This window comes from Corythoichthys intestinalis, chromosome 13 (genome assembly GCF_030265065.1).
Source record: "Corythoichthys intestinalis isolate RoL2023-P3 chromosome 13, ASM3026506v1, whole genome shotgun sequence".
Taxonomy (NCBI): domain Eukaryota; kingdom Metazoa; phylum Chordata; class Actinopteri; order Syngnathiformes; family Syngnathidae; genus Corythoichthys; species Corythoichthys intestinalis.
This window is the reverse complement of record NC_080407.1, coordinates 26,153,358-26,171,788: the sequence shown is the minus strand read 5'-3', so window position 1 is coordinate 26,171,788 and position 18,431 is coordinate 26,153,358. Positions and strand designations below refer to the sequence as shown.

Genomic DNA, 18,431 nt, shown 5'->3' with positions numbered 1-18,431 from the left:
TGAAGTCTAATGCTTCATCAATGTATATAGCCACTCCTCCACCACCTTTGTTTTTTCTGTTTTTATATATGAATTCATATCCCTCCATTTGAAAGTCTGTTCCTTTTTCAGTATTAATCCATGTTTCTGAAATTGCAATAATATCGAAATGTTCTGTAAAAGTATTCAAATAGTCCTTAATTTTCTTGAAATTTGCATACAAGCTTCTACTGTTGAAATGAATAATTGATAACTTTCCCATATGTTTAATGACCTTGTTATATTGTTCATCTGTATAATAGCAGCAGTTTTTGTCAATGGAAGAGAAAAAATTACTGTCCGGATCTATGTCCTGTTCTAAATCCAAATTGTGGTGGTCAATGTACTCAAAACTTTTCAGTTTCTGTTCCCCGCTGTTGCGTATTATCTGTGTTAGTTGGTTCCTATCCCCCGATCCATAATAAGTTCTAGCCAATTGTGAAGTCATGGTTGTGTTACGTTTGCTACCTCCGTATCCAGTCCAGTCTTGATCCGCTCCATCCTATGTTAACACTGCAATCCGTTAACGTTTATGAATATTTCTCCAGTTCAGTGATATTTCGTATGCAGATTACTCTTGCTTCTTCAGGGGTCCCGTTCAATTTTATATATACTTTGCAACTTGAAGTCCACGTATTTTGTATTTTCCTCTGTTTTTTAAGTTGTCGCGCTTTCCAGGCTATATCCGAGTTATGTTTGGTTAGGTGCTCATTGACGAAGACATCCGTTCCCTTCAGCTTTCTTCCTTGTTTCAATAGGGCGATTTTGTATTTTCTGTTTGTGAACCGAAGTAGTACAGCTGGCTTCTCACCATCTTTTCTCCTGGGCAGAGGGTGGCAGGCCTCGATGTTATTGTGGTCCAGTTCGATCCCTTTGGACCATAGGAATTCAGCCACCTGTTTCTCCGTGGAGCTATTATCTAGCTCAGCGGGCTCTCCCCCTGCGCTCTCCGCTGCCGCCGCCCGCGCGTACGACCTCGGTTTGATTTTAAGACCAGTCACAATAACGTCATTCATTCTGGTGTGCTGTTCAAGGTCCGCGACACGGCTTTCCAGATGTTGAATACGCTTGTCTTTCTCAGCATTCTGTATTCTCAGCTGCATTACTTCCCCGACCAAATCCATAATAGTTTTCTGCTGTTGCCGAACAGCACTGAGTTCCTCCGTTATGAAGTTGAGAGACTGCTTGATCTCCTCAATTTCATCCATTGACGGGACTTTTTTCGGCGGCATTTTAATGCAAAATGGGCCATGCCGAGTTATTCAGTGTCTATCGGGCAAGAAGTGGAGTTCCCACGCTGTCAAGCGCTTTAGCTGACAGGCCGTTTTGCTAGCAAGTCTCGTTACCGTGCTCCAGAGTAAGCTAGCTGCAGTCGCCGTGGTCACTTGTCCCAAATCTTGTTGCCGAGAATATGCTTCTTCGCTAACAACGTATAGGTTTTCATTTCAAAACCGTTCTCATTCAAATTAAATCATTTTTTTTCTTATGAACATTTTTCTAAGCTTTATTGATATTTTTTCTCAAGTTAAAGCACCACGCAGAAATTAATAAATTTAATTGTGTAGCAGGATTTGTGTGTTATTCATATTAATTACAGGTGGTTTAGCTCATTTCAATGTATTTTATTTATATGGGCTATTATTTATTCTATTATGTATTTATGTTTTCCAAATGTGATGTAGTATTCATTTATATTCTATATTTTATGTTGTATTATTTTAGTTCCTATGTGAATATTAGTTCCTACTTGTTTTGTTGTGGTAGGAGGGTTTTGTATTGAATACGGGGGTACTGATGCGCCGAGATTAAAAGCAGAGTTGATACTGTCGTGCCCTGTCGGTTATTATTATAGCAGAGAAAACAGCAGTAAACCAACAACAAGTAAACTGTGACCCGATCTACCCACAGCATTAAGAGATCTGATTGACTCGAAAAGTAAGTTACGATTGCATATTATTTTGAAAATCGACCGGATCCACCGTATTTCTACACGAGTGACTTCCGGCCTGCCCGATCCTACCTCGTAGTATTGACGCAGGGGGGCCGCGTCTCGCGTCAAATAAAAAACTCTGCTGTTCGTTTTTGCGTGCGACGCGTTGAGCGCTTCTGGGACGCGTCCAACACGCGGCCGCACTGCGACTGGTGTGCATTGGCTGATTGACTTTAACGGCTGCGTTATCGCAGCGGGATCGTTGACGCGACATTGACGTTTCTAGTGTGTTACCGGGGTTAAGGCCGAGTTATACTTCCGCGTCAGACCTACGCCGTCAAGGAAGAATCGAGTTACGACCCTACGCCGTAGCCTGACGCGCGCCTCTCGATTTTTCTAACCTTCGCGTCCCGTAGACGTGTATGACGTGGCGAAAACGGACTGTGATTGGTCCGCTCAGACTTGTTTCCGGTTTACCGCGAAAACACCGCCATTGTAGAATAGAATCAAACATTATTTTCTACACGCAAAAATGCACCAAGCCGACGGGAGTATCATCGAAGAGCAAGTCTCGTCAAGACATTATTATTGTGATTGCCAAATGGCAAGGTCGGCGATCGGGAAAAAAAAAATGGAAGAACCACCGAGACGTGGGTGTTCGGAATCGAGTGGCCACACGAAGCGGTGACCCAGTCGGCCAAAAACTGCCAACTTTTTATCACTTTATGTCGTATTTTTGGTTGGTGCACTTCATCATTTACTGTCTACATATGTTTCAAGTATATGAAGAATAAAGCACAGATTTGGTGTCAAAAGAGTTGTTTTGATCTTTAATTTTCAATTACAGACAGTTCACACACACAATACATCATCACTGATTGAGATTGCCTCGGTGCTTTTATGATAACCTTAAAATCAAGCCTCCCAACGCAGTTTGGGAAGTTCCCTAGACGCCAGAAATCTGCTATGGCTTCCCACTGGCTGGTTGTAGGACACGGCAAACAAATCAGGCTGGAGGGCTTTGCAGACCTTGAACGCAGTGCTCGACGCCAGTTTGAAGCTAGCCGCCACAGATAGCTCTCTCCACCCGAGTCTAAAACTCTCTGTGCGGCATCAAAAGTCGGCCAGACCGCCTCGAAACCGTCTTCTGCGTCGCCTGCCCGTCAACATTTGTATGTTCCATATTTATTCAGTGTTGATGAGCAGAATATTTACTTTCAAGAGTTCCATCTTGCATTGTTTATTTTTTCTCCGACTAGCGGAAGTAAACAAGCATGCCCCAAAACCGTACAAACATAACGCCACATCCCTCTAGTGGCTTGGCGGTGAATTACAGAGCAACGCGTTCCCTCACCGCAGAACTATCGAATGTCGAATGACGCCGTAGTCGCTACGCCGTCACCGCAACGCGGGAGTATAACTCAGGCTTTACGCTAACGGCGTAATGCCATTTGCTACGTAAATGAGGCTATACGCTTACTACAAGTTGCCCAGGCTTATTTTCCCTTTCACGGAATAAACGTCATAATATTTAATCATGACGTTGTCATGATTAATGTTGATGTTGGCAACAGAAAAACCGACAGCAACGACGAAGAGGAATCGAAAAAGACCACTTACGCTAACGGCGTGAACTGTCATTTGCTCTGTCAACGAGGCTCGCTACAAGTTCCCGAGACTTATTTTCCCTTTCACGGTATAAACGTCATGACATTGGATCATGACGTCGTTATTAAGAAAATGTCTGCTTTAAAAAAATTGCATGTTTCATGTGAATTTTTGACATTGTGAAATAGTTCTTTATCATGATGAGGTTACTGTGTAAATATCACATTACTGTGTAAATATCCCATTAAATAAATTACATTTAATGTATGGCTTTTGACGTTGTGAAAATGTGCACTTTTCTAAATTAGGTACTGTATTTTATTTGTGATAATATGGAATTGTCTAACTTACACTTTTATTCTTTTAACTTATGACTCATCCTTACACACACATCTATTCACAATTTTAAATGTATAAGAGCAATGACATAAATGTATATGCCGTGGTCAGTGATTGATCACTGTATTTTCCCTATGCTCTTGCCCAAGTCCCCGCTAAGGCTCTTTACTGATTTTCTGACCCCACCCCATGCTACATCTCCACTCATTTAGACCCCCTGAAAATTGGGTTAATCGGCTTTCGTAAGGGTCAATGTTAAGGCGTCACCTACAGTTGAGGAGAATCACAATTTCAGACAGCCACATCTGCACCTATCGGAATATGTGATGATGAAACGTACAGACTCTGAGGATCCAGTTGAGAGGAGATATAGTAGGGAGGTGTAGGGATAGTGTCAGAAGATCAGCAAAGAGCTTTAAGAGTGACTTGATTGTTCTTAGACACAAACAGGGGTGAAAGTGGCTGGAATTTCTTGCCGGAACTCCCCGACGTGATGGTTGCCACAGAGCCAGAAATTTTATTTATTAATTTATTATTTTTCCTTTCATTTTTTTTTTAGGGGGCGGGTAAAACCTCTTAAATTACTGAAATGCAAAGAAAACTGTTTTTACAGTTATTTCTATAACATATACAAAAACTGATTTTCATTCAAAATTGTATTTTTTCAATGATTTGCTAAATAAAAGTTAACAAAAAGAGCAATAACCCCAACCTCCATCTAATTTTTATTTTCTCTCATTTCCTCACATACTAAAAGCCAAATCTCAATTTTAGCTCTTTAAGAACATAGGGTGTATATTAAAACTGAAGTAATGTAAAGTGATGTGAACATTTACTTTTTTTTTTAAATAATAAAGATATTAGTAACATACACTCAGAAAAATACATACAAATTACTTATATCATGCAGAGTGAAATGGAATATATTTTGAAGATCACGCAAACATTTACTTTTTTAAATCATAAGGAAATGAATAAGTAGCCTAATATAAACGAACAAATATCCAATAGTCCAAAGTGCACATTGACAGCTAAAATGTTCTGAACCTCCCCATCAGAGCAAATAAAACTAACTATGATAATCCACCTCAATTCTTTCGTTGCTCTTAAAGATTTGATCCATTTTATCTTGCATTGCCCTTTTTTTGTCGCATCAATTCAACTACCTTTTTTTTTTTTTTGCTGTTCCAGAAAACATGCGCATTTGAACCAATCAGAGCTAAATATCTCTGCTGATCACATGCCGTCCGTGGAATAAAATAAATAATAAATATTGGTGGAAACGGATTACGCTACACAAGCAATTTATTACGCTTGTTTTTAACACTTGTGTATGTAAATCTGATGTTGGTAGATTGTTTTCTTCTTGGAGATGAAATGCATGTGTGTCATCTTAGCATTTTTTTTTTTTTTTTTTTTTTTTTACATAGCGTTTTGACAATTGCCGTCATATTTTCGGAATCAAAGCACCGTATACTGGAACATCATTCCGGCTCTGAATCTTATACCGGAATTGCGTTCTGGCCCTGAATCTTATACCGGAACTGCGTTCCTGACCGTTCTGGCCCACTTTCACCCCTGGACACAATAGAGAGGTATCACTATTTCCTACAGCCACATCTGCACCTATGAGAAAACGTGACAATAAAAATATAGTATCTGGAGGTCGTTTTGAGGAAATATGTGTTCAAATGACGGTAAGAGGATGTCAAGTAAGTAAGGAATAGCCTTCAATGGGCTGGGAAATAGCGAAATCACACACTAACTACCACATTTACATTTATATCATTGTCCTTATACAATAAAAATTGTGTATGCGTGAGTGAGTGAGTGAGTGAGTAAGGAAGAGTCATAAATTCATAGAATGAAAGTAATTTATAAGTGCGGATAATTTAATAATCTCAAAAATACAATTCAGTAATGTAATTTATTAGAGCACAGAGTTTCACAACGTCAAAAGTCATACAATAAATATAATTCATTGAATGGGATATTTACACAGTTACCTCGTCAGGAGGAATAAGAAGAATAATAGCAATTTATTGCAGCTCACTATTTCACAATATCAAAAGTAGAGCTGGGAATCTTTGGGCACCTAACGATTCGATTACGATTACGATTCAGATGGTCCGATTCGATTCTAAAACGATTATTGATGCACCCACCCCCCTTTTTTTTTTTTTTTTTTTTTAAATGTTTTACTACATTAGTTCCAAAATTGTTCAAAAATCCTCTCAGGCTAAACCAAACTACTATTTCAGTATCAAGTTAACATATAGCAGTAAACAAATATACAAAAATAACAGTAAATAAAAAACTCCAGTCCCCATTCTGTATCAGCAGCTTTAAACTACATTCAATTAATTTAATGTTGTGAATCAACCGTTAAAGTTGTTAAAATTTCTCCCGTTAATCCATAATTTCCCTTTTGTCAACTTTCGACATGTGAAAGTTTTAAAACTATTTTAAAGATAGATTCAAGTCAATATTTTACCGTTTTAGGAGTATTTTAGATAAAAAGTTAATTAGGTTTGCTTGGAAGGTTCGCTACAACTGCCTTGCAGAGAAGTGTACTGCTTTAAGATGGCGGCCGTTTATTACGTCTGCATCTAGCTTTTTGTAGATGTGCTGCAAACGCTACCGCTACCGTAGTGCATCTAGTCTTATATAAATGATATCTACCTTAACATTATGTGGATGACGTACTTTTGTAGCAGCTTCAGGTATGTTGTTGTATTTTTTTATCTCGTGGCATGAGTTGAGCTAGAGCCGTGAGTTGAGCATTGGCATTACCCGAGGGGCCGGGTAATGAGAAGCATGATGTTTAGCTACTCTCGCTCCGTTGCTCATTGACCGCGTGGCGCGCTGAGTGTGTTGTACTTCCGCTTTACTTGGCATATTTCAATGATCGGAATTTGGATGTCTGTGAATCGTTCTCGAATCTTCCACGGCCGAATCGCGAATAATCTAAGAATCGGAAATTTTGCACACCTCTAATCAAAAGTAACTAATCTATTCAAGCAGAAATTTTCGAAACATCAAAAATTCATAATTTATATGTGATTTTTTTTAAGCAGACATTTTCTTAATGACAACGTCATGATAAAATATTATGACGTTTATTCCGTGAAAGGGAAAATAAGCCTGGGCAACTTGTAGCGAGCGTATTGCCTCATTTACCTAGCAAATGGCAGTTTAAGCCGTTAGCGTAAGTGGCCTTCGTTTACTCATCGTCGTTGTTGTCAGCAACATCGCCTTCCTTCATCACAGATTCAGACGGATCGCAGATTTCAGTACAACACCGGCAATGCATGGGAGAAAATGACAATAAATATAAAATAAGCACGGAGGGGCTGAAAATGAACATTAAGTGAAGGGAAAATGTAGCTCTCCATGCGCGGAATCAAACTTTTTTTTTTTTCACAGCGGCCTTTCCTAAAACTTGACTTGGTCGCAGGCATGATGCCACGAGGTATGATGCTCTCAGTGCAATCGGTTTTGTTGCCTCGTTTGCTAGCGTTTAGCCACATACTATGCAGAATGGACTGTGTTGTAGGCTCCTCTTCTGGCTCTTTCCCTGTAAAAAAAAAAAAGCTGTCCAAAGACATCGTCGCTCGCAGCACTCAGCCAAGAGCAGCAAAATTTTTCATGACAAATGAGAATTTCTTTATGAACAACATAATTTTTTTTTCCAATAAAAACCATAAAAAATGTTGAATTAATTGTACGAGAATAAAAGTCGAAAGCATCTTGTGGTTTAGAATCGGTTTTACAAATAAGGAAATCTCTAATGTTTTGCCTCATCTGAATCAAATTATAATCAAGACGGATTTATACTAATGCTTCGTCATAGCTCTCAGCGAAGGTACATGTATGCAAAGTGAGTAGCGGCTTACAGCTACATTACCCTGACATAATAACACAACTTTTTTTGTGGTAGCAATAGTACGACTTTAATCTGGTCGTTCTTTTTTTTTTTTTTTTTTTTTTTTTTTCGGCCCAAATTCTCTGTCGTACTATATTACCACAACAATAATAGTTTAATAGTAAAATAACGGACCCTCGTACGCTGACAACTTTTATCTTTCCAAAATACTTATCTGAAATTACAATCAGTGACGTCGGCAACGAACAAATGCTTTGCTAGCACGCGACGATTCGGGTCAAAGACACGCCACAAACATCTTAAACGTTACTTCAATGTCAATATTAAGTATTGTATTTGATTGCTATTTCAGACAACTTCTGGCAAATAGTGCATAAATAATGAGCTAAATATATTCAGATAGACGTCATTTTAAATTATACAAATTAAAAATGATGAATTAGAATGCATCTTATAGATCTAGAAAAAACAAACATCTCATTTGCAAGACGTGGCGGCGTTTATTATGGTGTGGCGGTGACTTCATTGACTGACGTTGGAGTGGTATAGACCCCACTCACCAACGTCACACAATGACGTGTCGCTGTATTGGTCCGCCATATTGTCCGTCATTGTGTGTCCGTATTCTCAATGGTCTCAATTTATCGTGCAATTTATAGTGCAATTCATGGAAGCCCCGGTGCTTTCAGACGCTGTAAACTCATTGGGTGTGTTGCATAAAAGGCGTTATGTGGAAAAGCTTCGGTCGATCCATTCGCCAGATCCACATTTGATGCCTAAATCGATATTTTTCGAACCGCTGTCTTCGCCGTCTCTGCCTGACATCTGCTACGCTGATATCTACAACTATCTTGTCCACAGAAACTCAGCCTATTCTCGCGAAACTTTGAAAAACTTTAAGAGCAGCACTCTAAGCAACATTACCCCGTGTGACCCTTTACTTCCAATTTTCTAAAATGGCGACAATCAATCAAAAAAAAAGTTGACTGCGATGGCCGACGCTTCAAGGATAGGTGGATCTTGGACTATTTCTTCAATAAAATACGCAACAACTGTGTCTGCCTCATTTGCAAAGAGACAGTCGCTGTTTTCAAAGACTTCGATGTGACGCGATATTACCCAACAAGACACGCTGACATGTACGACAACATTACAGGGAAGATACGCAGCGAGAAATGAAAGCAACTTGAAGCTAGTTTAATTTCACAGCAGCAGTATTTCGCAAGAGCTCGAGTGTCGAAAGAGAACGCCACAAAGGTGAGATTGTTGAAATTATGAATTTAAAAAAATAATAAAGCAAATGTGACACAGAGAAGGGCTTGCTAAAATTTGTTTAAATATATTGTTCTACGTAAATCAGCCAAGTTAGTCCCCCACATTTTTACCACACCAAATCTGGCCCCCTTTGCGAAAAGTTTGGACACCCCTGTTTAACTGATGATCCGTAGACGAGGCCAGCTTCTTCCACTTGTTACCAGCTAAATATTATTCAAAAAATAATGATGGTGTAAGAAATAAGCGTCTGGAATTTGAAACTGTATGTTGTGAGCGATTAGCCTCGCAATGATCTTAATTGAGGTTGTCAGCCCCAAACCCTCTAAATATATATTAAATGCATCGTACCAGATATAAAATGACTACTACATAATCTGTGGTGATCGTTTGGTGCCCAGTTTTCTCGTCGAATTGCAGCAGTCCATCTCTCCTCTCTGGGTCTGTTGGGTCTAAAACTCCTTCTTTAACTTAGTTATTTACCCAAGGCAAGGTGACAAAAGGCAGGGCACGGTGAGATAGAGTCAGACATTGGACATTTTTCAACCTGCAGGTTGGGAGAGCCAGGAGACACGTTCCGCGACCGATGTCTCTCATCCAAGTCTCTCTCCGAACTCTCCCGCGCTGCGAACTTTTATTGAGGGCTTGTTGATGGGCGGAATACAGTTACAACACTGTTGTCCAACGTGGCAGGTTCAGTCGGGCAAATTCCTTATTCTAGTCAGTGATTGAACAGTCACACTTCCTGATTAAAACTTCCTGATTGAATTACCTGAGCAGGCAAGATATCATTGTTTTGAACACACATTTGCACTCAAAGTACTGTAGCTTGGTGGAAAAGTACTGAGACGTTGTGTGATGAATCAACATGTGTGTATCTACTTATCAGCAGGATGTGAACAATCACCCGTAAGCACATGGTGATGGCTAAAACTGTTTTTTTCATAATAGCTTGGGAGTGCGCGTATAATAGCTGTGGGAGAGCAAACTGGCATATTTGGCACCCAAAAACAAGCTTATCTTACAGGGTCTCTCGGTATACGGTAGAACTTCAAGTCTCTCCGTCTGTCTTCTCTGTTACTGCAACCAACCGCCACACACGCCTTCACCATTTTGATTATTAATGTTAACGAGCAGAAAAACATGCCATGATAGGAGGAGTTTATGTAGCGTTAATGCGTAAACACGACGAGCTGGACAATGTGGCGCGGAGGCGTGGTTGTGATGCCATGTGAGTGGGGTCTATAGAGCCTACCCACGTACCACGTGCTCGCTGTATGGTTCCGCCCACTTGTCCGTCATTTTGACTCTGTATTAGCATTGTTTTCAATTGATGGCGGAATTTAAACGCATTTCATGGAAGACCCGGTGCTTTCTGATGCCGCAAACTCACTGGATCTGTTGCATAAAAGGCATTATGAGGAAAAGCTTCGTTCTATACAGTCGCCAGATCCATATTTGATGCCCAAATCGATGTTTTTCGACCCACTGTCTTCGCCCTGTCTGCCTGACATCTGCTACGCTGATATTTACAATTATCTTGTCCACACAAAATCATCCTATTCTCACGAAAATTTCAAAACTTCAAGAGCTTGGAGGCTTATAAATACTTCATTGCTGGTTGGGTGAAACAGGTCCTCGTCCACGAAAATTCGGCAGGAATCTATCTTGTGCTTGGAAAGGTGAGTTACGAAATTTTCAATTCAAATTCTTTTGTTATTGCTAACATCCACTGTCAAGTCTAATGTATTTCATGTCGTTTGTCAATGGAGTTAAGGCTTTTAATGTTTATATGGTTTAGCGATAGCACTCACTACATACATACGTGTATGTTGTCGGCGATTAGCCTAGCAATGATCTTAATTGTGGTTATTTGTCAGCCCCGTAGACGAGGCCAGTTTCTTTCACTTGGTACCAGCTAAATATTATTCAAAAAATAACGATGGTGGAAGAAAGGGAAGTCACAAACATCTTGAATTTGAAACTATGTCGTACTACGTCGTATGTTGTCGGCGATTAGCCTCGCAATGATCTTAATTGTGGTTATTTGTCAGCCCCGTAGACGAGGCCAGTTTCTTTCACTTGGTACCAGCTAAATATTATTCAAAAAATAACGATGGTGGAAGGAAGGGAAGTCGCAAACATCTTGAATTTGAAACTATGTCGTACTACGTCGTATGTTGTCGGCGATTAGCCTAGCAATGATCTTAATTGTGGTTGTCAGGCCAAAACCCTCTAAATATATATTAAATGCATCTTACCGGATATAAAATGACTACTACATAGTCTGTGGTGATTTTTTGGTGTCCAGTTTTCACGTCGAATTGCAGCCGTCCATTTCGCTCTCCTCTTTGGATCCCTCGGAATACGGTAAAACTTCAAGTCTCTCCTTCCATCTTCTCTGTTAGTGCAACCAACAGCCACACACGCCTTCACCATTTTGATTATTAATGTTAAGGAGCAGAAAAACACGCCGTAAATAGGAGAAATGTACGTAGCCGTAACAGGTTAACACTATGTTTTGACGGACAAGTGGGCGGAACCATACAGCGAGCACGTGGTACGTGGGTAGGCTCTATAGAGTCTACCCACGTACCACGTGTTCGCTGTAGGGTTCCGCCCACTTGTCCGTCATTTTGACTCTGTATTTGCATTGTTTTCAATTGATGGCGGAATTTAAAATGCATTTCATGGAAGACCCGGTGCTTTCTGATGCCGCAAACTCACTGGATCTGTTGCATAAAAGGCATTATGAGGAAAAGCTTCGTTTTATACAGTCGCCAGATCCATATTTGATGCCCAAATCGATGTTTTTCGACCCACTGTCTTCGCCCTGTCTGCCTGACATCTGCTACGCTGATATTTACAATGATCTTGTCCACACAAAATCAGCCTATTCTCACGAAAAACTTCAAGAGCTTGGACGCTTATAAATACTTCGTTGCTGGTTGGGTGAAACAGGCCCTCGTTTGGCAGGAATCTATCTTGTGCTTGGAAAGGTGAGTTACGAAATTTTCAATTCGAATTCTTTTGTTATTGCTAACATCCACTGTCAAGTCTAATGTATTTCATGTCGTTTGTCAATGGAGTTAAGGCTTTTAATGTTTATATGGTTTAGCGATAGCACTCACTACATACATACGTGTATGTTGTCGGCGATTAGCCTAGCAATGATCTTAATTGTGGTTATTTGTCAGCCCCGTAGACGAGGCCAGTTTCTTTCACTTGGTACAGCTAAATATTATTCAAAAAATAACGATGGTGGAAGAAAGGGAAGTCACAAACATCTTGAATTTGAAACTATGTCGTACTACGTCGTATGTTGTCGGCGATTAGCCTAGCAATGATCTTAATTGTGGTTATTTGTCAGCCACGTAGACGAGGCCAGTTTCTTTCACTTGGTACAGCTAAATATTATTCAAAAAATAACGAGGGTGGAAGAAAGGGAAGTCACAAACATCTTGAATTTGAAACTATGTCGTACTACGTCGTATGTTGTCGGCGATTAGCCTAGCAATGATCTTAATTGTGGTTGTCAGGCCAAAACCCTCTAAATATATATTAAATGCATCTTACCGGATATAAAATGACTACTACATAGTCTGTGGTGATTTTTTGGTGCCCAGTTTTCACGTCGAATTGCAGCCGTCCATTTCGCTCGTCTCTTTGGATCCCTCGGAATACGGTAAAACTTCAAGTCTCTCCTTCCATCTTCTCTGTTAGTGCAACCAACAGCCACACACGCCTTCACCATTTTGATTATTAATGTTAAGGAGCAGAAAAACACGCCGTAAATAGGAGAAATGTACGTAGCCGTAATAGGTTAACACTATGTTTTGACGGACAAGTGGGCGGAACCCTACAGCGAACACGTGGTACGTGGGTAGACTCTATAGGTGTGCAAACCCACCTGCAATGGTGGGCAACCACTAGAGGACGACATACACAAATCACTAGTCGGATTAGTCATTTGTGTTCACATTTGTTCATTTATTTCAATTTGTATTTCAATATTTTTTCGAACATTTATTTCATTCTTGCACTCTCGTTCCCCTTGTAACTGCATGAAATAATTTTATATTTCATTGGCTCATCAATCTCGATGGACGAGGTTTGGGTTTATCAGGTTTGAACAAGTTTGTAAATGATGCTAAGGGTCCGAAATTTCTGCGTCAACGTGTTCTGCTAAGTCTAATAAATCCCAAGAGAGCTCGTCACAGTAATCACTGCCATTTGGTGAAGGTAAAATAAAAAGTAATTTTATTTTACGCGGTATGGGGGAACAAGAGTACAAGAATGAAATAAATAGAAAGTGAAATAAATAAATGTTGAAATAAATATACATGTTGGAATAAATAAATGCTTGAATAAACTAAATGGAAATCAATGAAATGTGAAATATACGAATAAGAATGTAAATGAATACATAAATATTGAAATTAATAAATAAATATTGAAATAGAAGCATTTTAATGACATTTTAATCATGTATTTAATTTTTGCACATCTGGACGACCATACAAAGCTGTCGAGTCGCACATGGGAGGGGAAAAATGCCAGCACCTCAGTGTTTACAGTGTAATAAAATGAGTTCTTTTCTTTTTCACAAATTGTCGCGGCATGTTTCGGTCTTAAATTATATTTGAAGGACTTAAAAAGCATTCAATTTGACTTTTAAAATGGTGCTATAACCCTGCAACAGATTTAATCATCAATTAGTTGTTGCAGGTTTCGGCTCAATCGGTTAGAGTTGTGAGCCCTGTTCAGATTTATTTTCACTTTCCGTGGATTAAATTCAAAATGGAAACGGTGTCGAATCTTTTGCAATGTTTTAGGCATTCATTTCAGAACGTAAAAGCCATTCATTTGCTGCTCTACGCACATAAGCAATATATGACCTGGGCTCTTTTATGCTTTATTCCTTTTTTATGTAGTTTATGTTTTTGTTGATGTCTTTTTGATTTTAATGTGGTGTCAAGCACTTTGAATTCATTAGTGTTGGATTGGATGACAACAAAATATGAATAAACAAAAAAATGGGCAAGGAGGAATTTTCTCCAACAGAAAACAACTTTGGGGACACAAGTTTGCAAAATAAGAAATAAGATTTGTTTGTGGTCTTGCAGATCTATATGTTAGCCAAGCCCATCGTCTTGAGCACCAGGAGTCTGCATGCATCAAGGGGGAGGAGGAAGAATCTCCATACATCAAGGAGGAAGAGTCTGTTCACATTCAAGGTCATTCCAAGCATTTTTTTTCTTAAGATGAGGCAGAAATCAAATATGGTACCTTCTCATAAGTACAAAAAGGTCTTTCAGTCGTGTATAGTGGATTTGTATCCTGTAGCTGTTAGCAGTGCAACGGTTTGCGGTTCAAAACCGAACCGTACGGTTCGCCCTGTACGGTTCAATACGCCTTTATAAACCGCGCCTTTTTGGTTTTGTAATTACAGTAATTTATTCCGAACGCTTGTGGAATGAATTGGTCAAACTCTGTGTGCCTGTGTGTGACGTGAAGCGCAGCTGTGGAGAAATTCACGCCCCGCGAGTAAATGTCCAATCGCTGTCAAGCACCTGTGTAATAGGAGCCGAGTAACGCCCTCTCTCGCTTACGAGCGAGGTGAAAGTGAAACAAGAAAGAAAACAAAAAAAGTTATGGCGAGCGGAGGAGTCGACAGACCGAATTTTGAGGAAGCACTGGCTTCTTTCAAATCTGCGGTGTGGCAACATTTCGGTTTCCCCGTGGACTACAATGCAGACGGAGAGAAAATATTGGAAAAAAAAAAAAAAAATTTGCAAGCATTGCTCAGCACTTGTTCCCTATGCTAACGGCAACACTTCTAACATGACTCGGCACCTCAGCCAGCATCACCCACAGACATCGCTTTCTCAGAGCAGGACAACCCCGAAGATGACACCAGTGAAAACACACGGGTCGATAGAAGAGGCGTTCCAAAAGCCTTACAATATCAGGTCAGAAAAACAAGAAAATAACCCACGCAGTGGGGATGTGCATTGCAAAAGACATGCAACCATATTCCGTGGTTGAAGATGCGGGCTTCGTTAATTTAATTGCAACGCTTGACCCGCGTTATATTGTTCCCTCGCGGACATATTTTTGCCAACAACATAATCCCTGTCATTTATGAAATGGCACGCAAAGCCATCGAAGAGGATTTCGCGAAAGCACATAGTTTCACCCTGACCGTTGATAGTTGGACGTCCCGTGCTACAGAGTGTTACTACCTAACTGTGACGGTCCATTATAATTCATACCTGTCAAGTTGTACAGTCTTGTCATAATTTGTACAAGTGAGCACTGATTTTTAAATGTGTACGCCGTACGTTACGTTCAAAATCTGCACGTTTTTCGTGCATTGAGTTTTTTTTTTTTTTTCATCCGTTTGGATTTGGTCACCGTTTCTGCAACGAGACAATGTTCGTTAATACGTTGGTTGAAAAGTCAGACAGGCAGAGAGAAGGAGTGTTTGTTGAGACGCTGTAGCAAACGCGATGCTAGGCTAAGTGGCTCCAATAGTTCCTGACTGTGGCCGACATCATACAATTTACGCCTAGATAACGCATGCATATAGAACTACATGCGAAATGACACTCGGTAGCGTTCGTAAACAGCCGCCATTTTAGAGCAGTAAACTTCTCAGAAAGGCTCTGTTGTAGTAAACCTTCCGAGCGAACCTACGCAACTTCTTATCCAAAATACTCCTAAATCGTCAAAATCTTGACTTGAGTCTATCTTTAAAGGATGAAACAGTTTTAAAATTTTCACATGTCGAAAGTAGACGGAAGGGAACGAAGGCAAAAACGGGAGCAATTTTATCAACTTTAACGGTTGATTCACAACATTTAATGACCTCCAAACATAGCAAAGGTTACTATGTTTTGGGGTTTGGTTTGGGGTTTTTTTATGAAAAAAAAAACATGAAAGGTATCACCAGTTACTTTGCCAAGTAACTTTTTTACTACTGTGAGTGTATTTCAGTAGTCAGTCACTACACTTGCCAAAGAGCTAAGAGGCATTTTAACAGTCGAAAATTTTTACATTTTAAGTGTTTATTTCATTTTTTTTAAAGCAAAATAAAGGCAGTTTAAAAAAAAAAAAAAGCAAAACGCAAACCGAAACCGAACCGAAACCGTGATCCCAAAGCTGAGGTTCAAACCGAACCGTGGGCTAACTGAACCGTTGCACCAATAGTAGCTGTGCAATGGACTCGTGAACCGACGCAAGGTTTGCGCCACGGCATCGACGTGACTATTGTTTGAATATAAAGAATTATTTCTATGAAAACAAATTTGCTTTGTTTGAAGGGATTACATGATGTAGATATACGTATTACTAAACTTGAGAACGATAAACCGATACGACCGGATATCCGGTTTTACAGGTAAGAGATACAGCTGTATCAATAGTAAAGTTACCATTCGACAGTAATTAGCCATTAAATATTCAATGAACCGATAGTAGAGATAGAATTCGGCTATCTCGAGCACAAGAATCTGCTTCTAATGCCTGGTTCAAAGCGTTATTTAATATGATAATAATTTAGCTTTTACTTCACATGCTGCGCTTGTGTCATTCACCACACAGCGCACTTAGATTATGACCGCACGCATGATATAATATGGACTTGCACCACTCACAGTCGTGGTTTCCTCAAATTCCCATGCATTTCGGCAGAACCGCTAGTAGTCGCCGTCATAAACCGATCGTCACGGGCGTGCCATAACAACGCGAGAGCTAAAAAAAAAACCACTGTAACGCACGCTCCGTAGCGTTTTCCTCACAGCCCCAAACGAAACTAGTAGTGGCAACGAAGCAACGTGCTAAAACAATGGACAGTTTGTGCACCACGCCAGCGACGTGCAGCGATTGATTTTCAACGCACCCAGGAAAACTAAAGTCGGACTTTGAAGTGACGAAAGCAGCCAGATCTGTTCGCATGGGACACAGGGACAGAGCTAGTGTGAAGCATGGAGCGGTACAGAGATTGTGAGTTTTTAACCCTGAAAAATAACCCACTACAGTGGTGGAAAGGGCGGCATATGGTTTCCACGAAACGCAGTCTATTTAAACATGAACATGTGGATCACTTGATCTTCCTCAAGAAAAATCTGCCCTTCAAAAAAGATAGATAGTGATGAGGAATAGAAAATGTGGAAGCACAGTCATAAGTGAATGACTTTGCTGTGTATCAGGTTAAAGTAATAATTATAGACCTGTCTGTCTAAAATGCCATGTTTTTATTCCCCCAGTTATACCAGTGGCAAAGCATAATTTATTATTTTTTTTATGATAACACTAGCAGGTTTAATTCTTTTTTTCCAGAGCTGCTGCATATAATTAATATTTTTTGCCTGTAAGATGTTTACGTTGAAATTTTGCACTTATATTACTTACCTATTGTTTTCAAAACACCAAATACAGTAATTAAATTACTGCACTTTATTGCCGTCTGTCACTGGAGTTTTATGTTATTATCAATCCCATCCAACAAAATGACGGTCATATAGTAAGCTTTATTTTTTTTTCATAAAAAAATAAAAGATAACATTGTTATGAAATTTTGTTGTTCAGTTTTGCTATTAGAAATGTGGTCTTTTTTTATATGTTTAAAATACTGTACGAACACACACAACAAATGTTTACTATCGTATCGTTTTCACTCTGTATCGAACCGTATTGTTCTTAAACTGTATCGAATTGCTCGGCCTTAAAAATGTATCGTTTTTTAATCGAATCGTAACCTGTGTATCTAGATATATATCGAATCGGCTACATGCCAGAGATTCCAACCCTACGTATTACGCGCAACTACAAGTATAGAACAGACCCTGAGTAGCACAAACAAGAGCGTAACGCTGTGTCAAACACACTGACGGCAGACATATGGTCACTCCAACCACACCAAATCAAGTGGAACATTTAGTCATAGGGATGTGACAATTAAAGGTTTGTGAATTTTTTTATTCTTAGATTATTCGCGATTAGGCCGCTAAATATTCGAGAACGACTTACAAACATCCATATTCCGATTATTTAAATAGGCTAAGTTAAGCAGAACTAAAAAACAGTCAGTGCGGTCTTTAGGACGAAATGAGGAACGGACCCAGAGTAAACATCCATCGCAACTCATGCCGCGAGATAAAAAAACTGCCAAAAGACACTACAAACAACGCCTAGTTGCTACAAACTTCGCCCACGTAATGCTACAGTAGATATCAGATGTTTGTAGAAGTAGATGCGAGATGACAGACTCGCCGGCGTTGGTAAACATCCCGCCATCTTAAAGCAGTAGACTTCTCAGGAAGGCTCTGTTGTAGCAAACCTAATTAACTTTTTGTCTAAAATACTCTTAAATCG

General features: G+C 39.7%; 1 protein-coding gene across 2 annotated transcripts in view; it reads left to right on the top strand.

Moving 5' to 3' along the window:
• Positions 1–18,431, top strand: part of LOC130928548 (zinc finger protein OZF-like) — a 43,368-nt gene that overhangs the window by 6,954 nt on the left and 17,983 nt on the right. The window contains exon 2 of one of the 2 annotated variants that reach the window (XM_057855244.1): positions 14,180–14,290. The exons of the other annotated variant lie outside the window; for it this stretch is intronic. Within the exon in view, the coding sequence (XP_057711227.1) occupies positions 14,180–14,290 (111 nt within the window). The remainder of the gene's footprint in view (positions 1–14,179; positions 14,291–18,431) is intronic. 2 annotated transcript variants of the gene reach the window in all.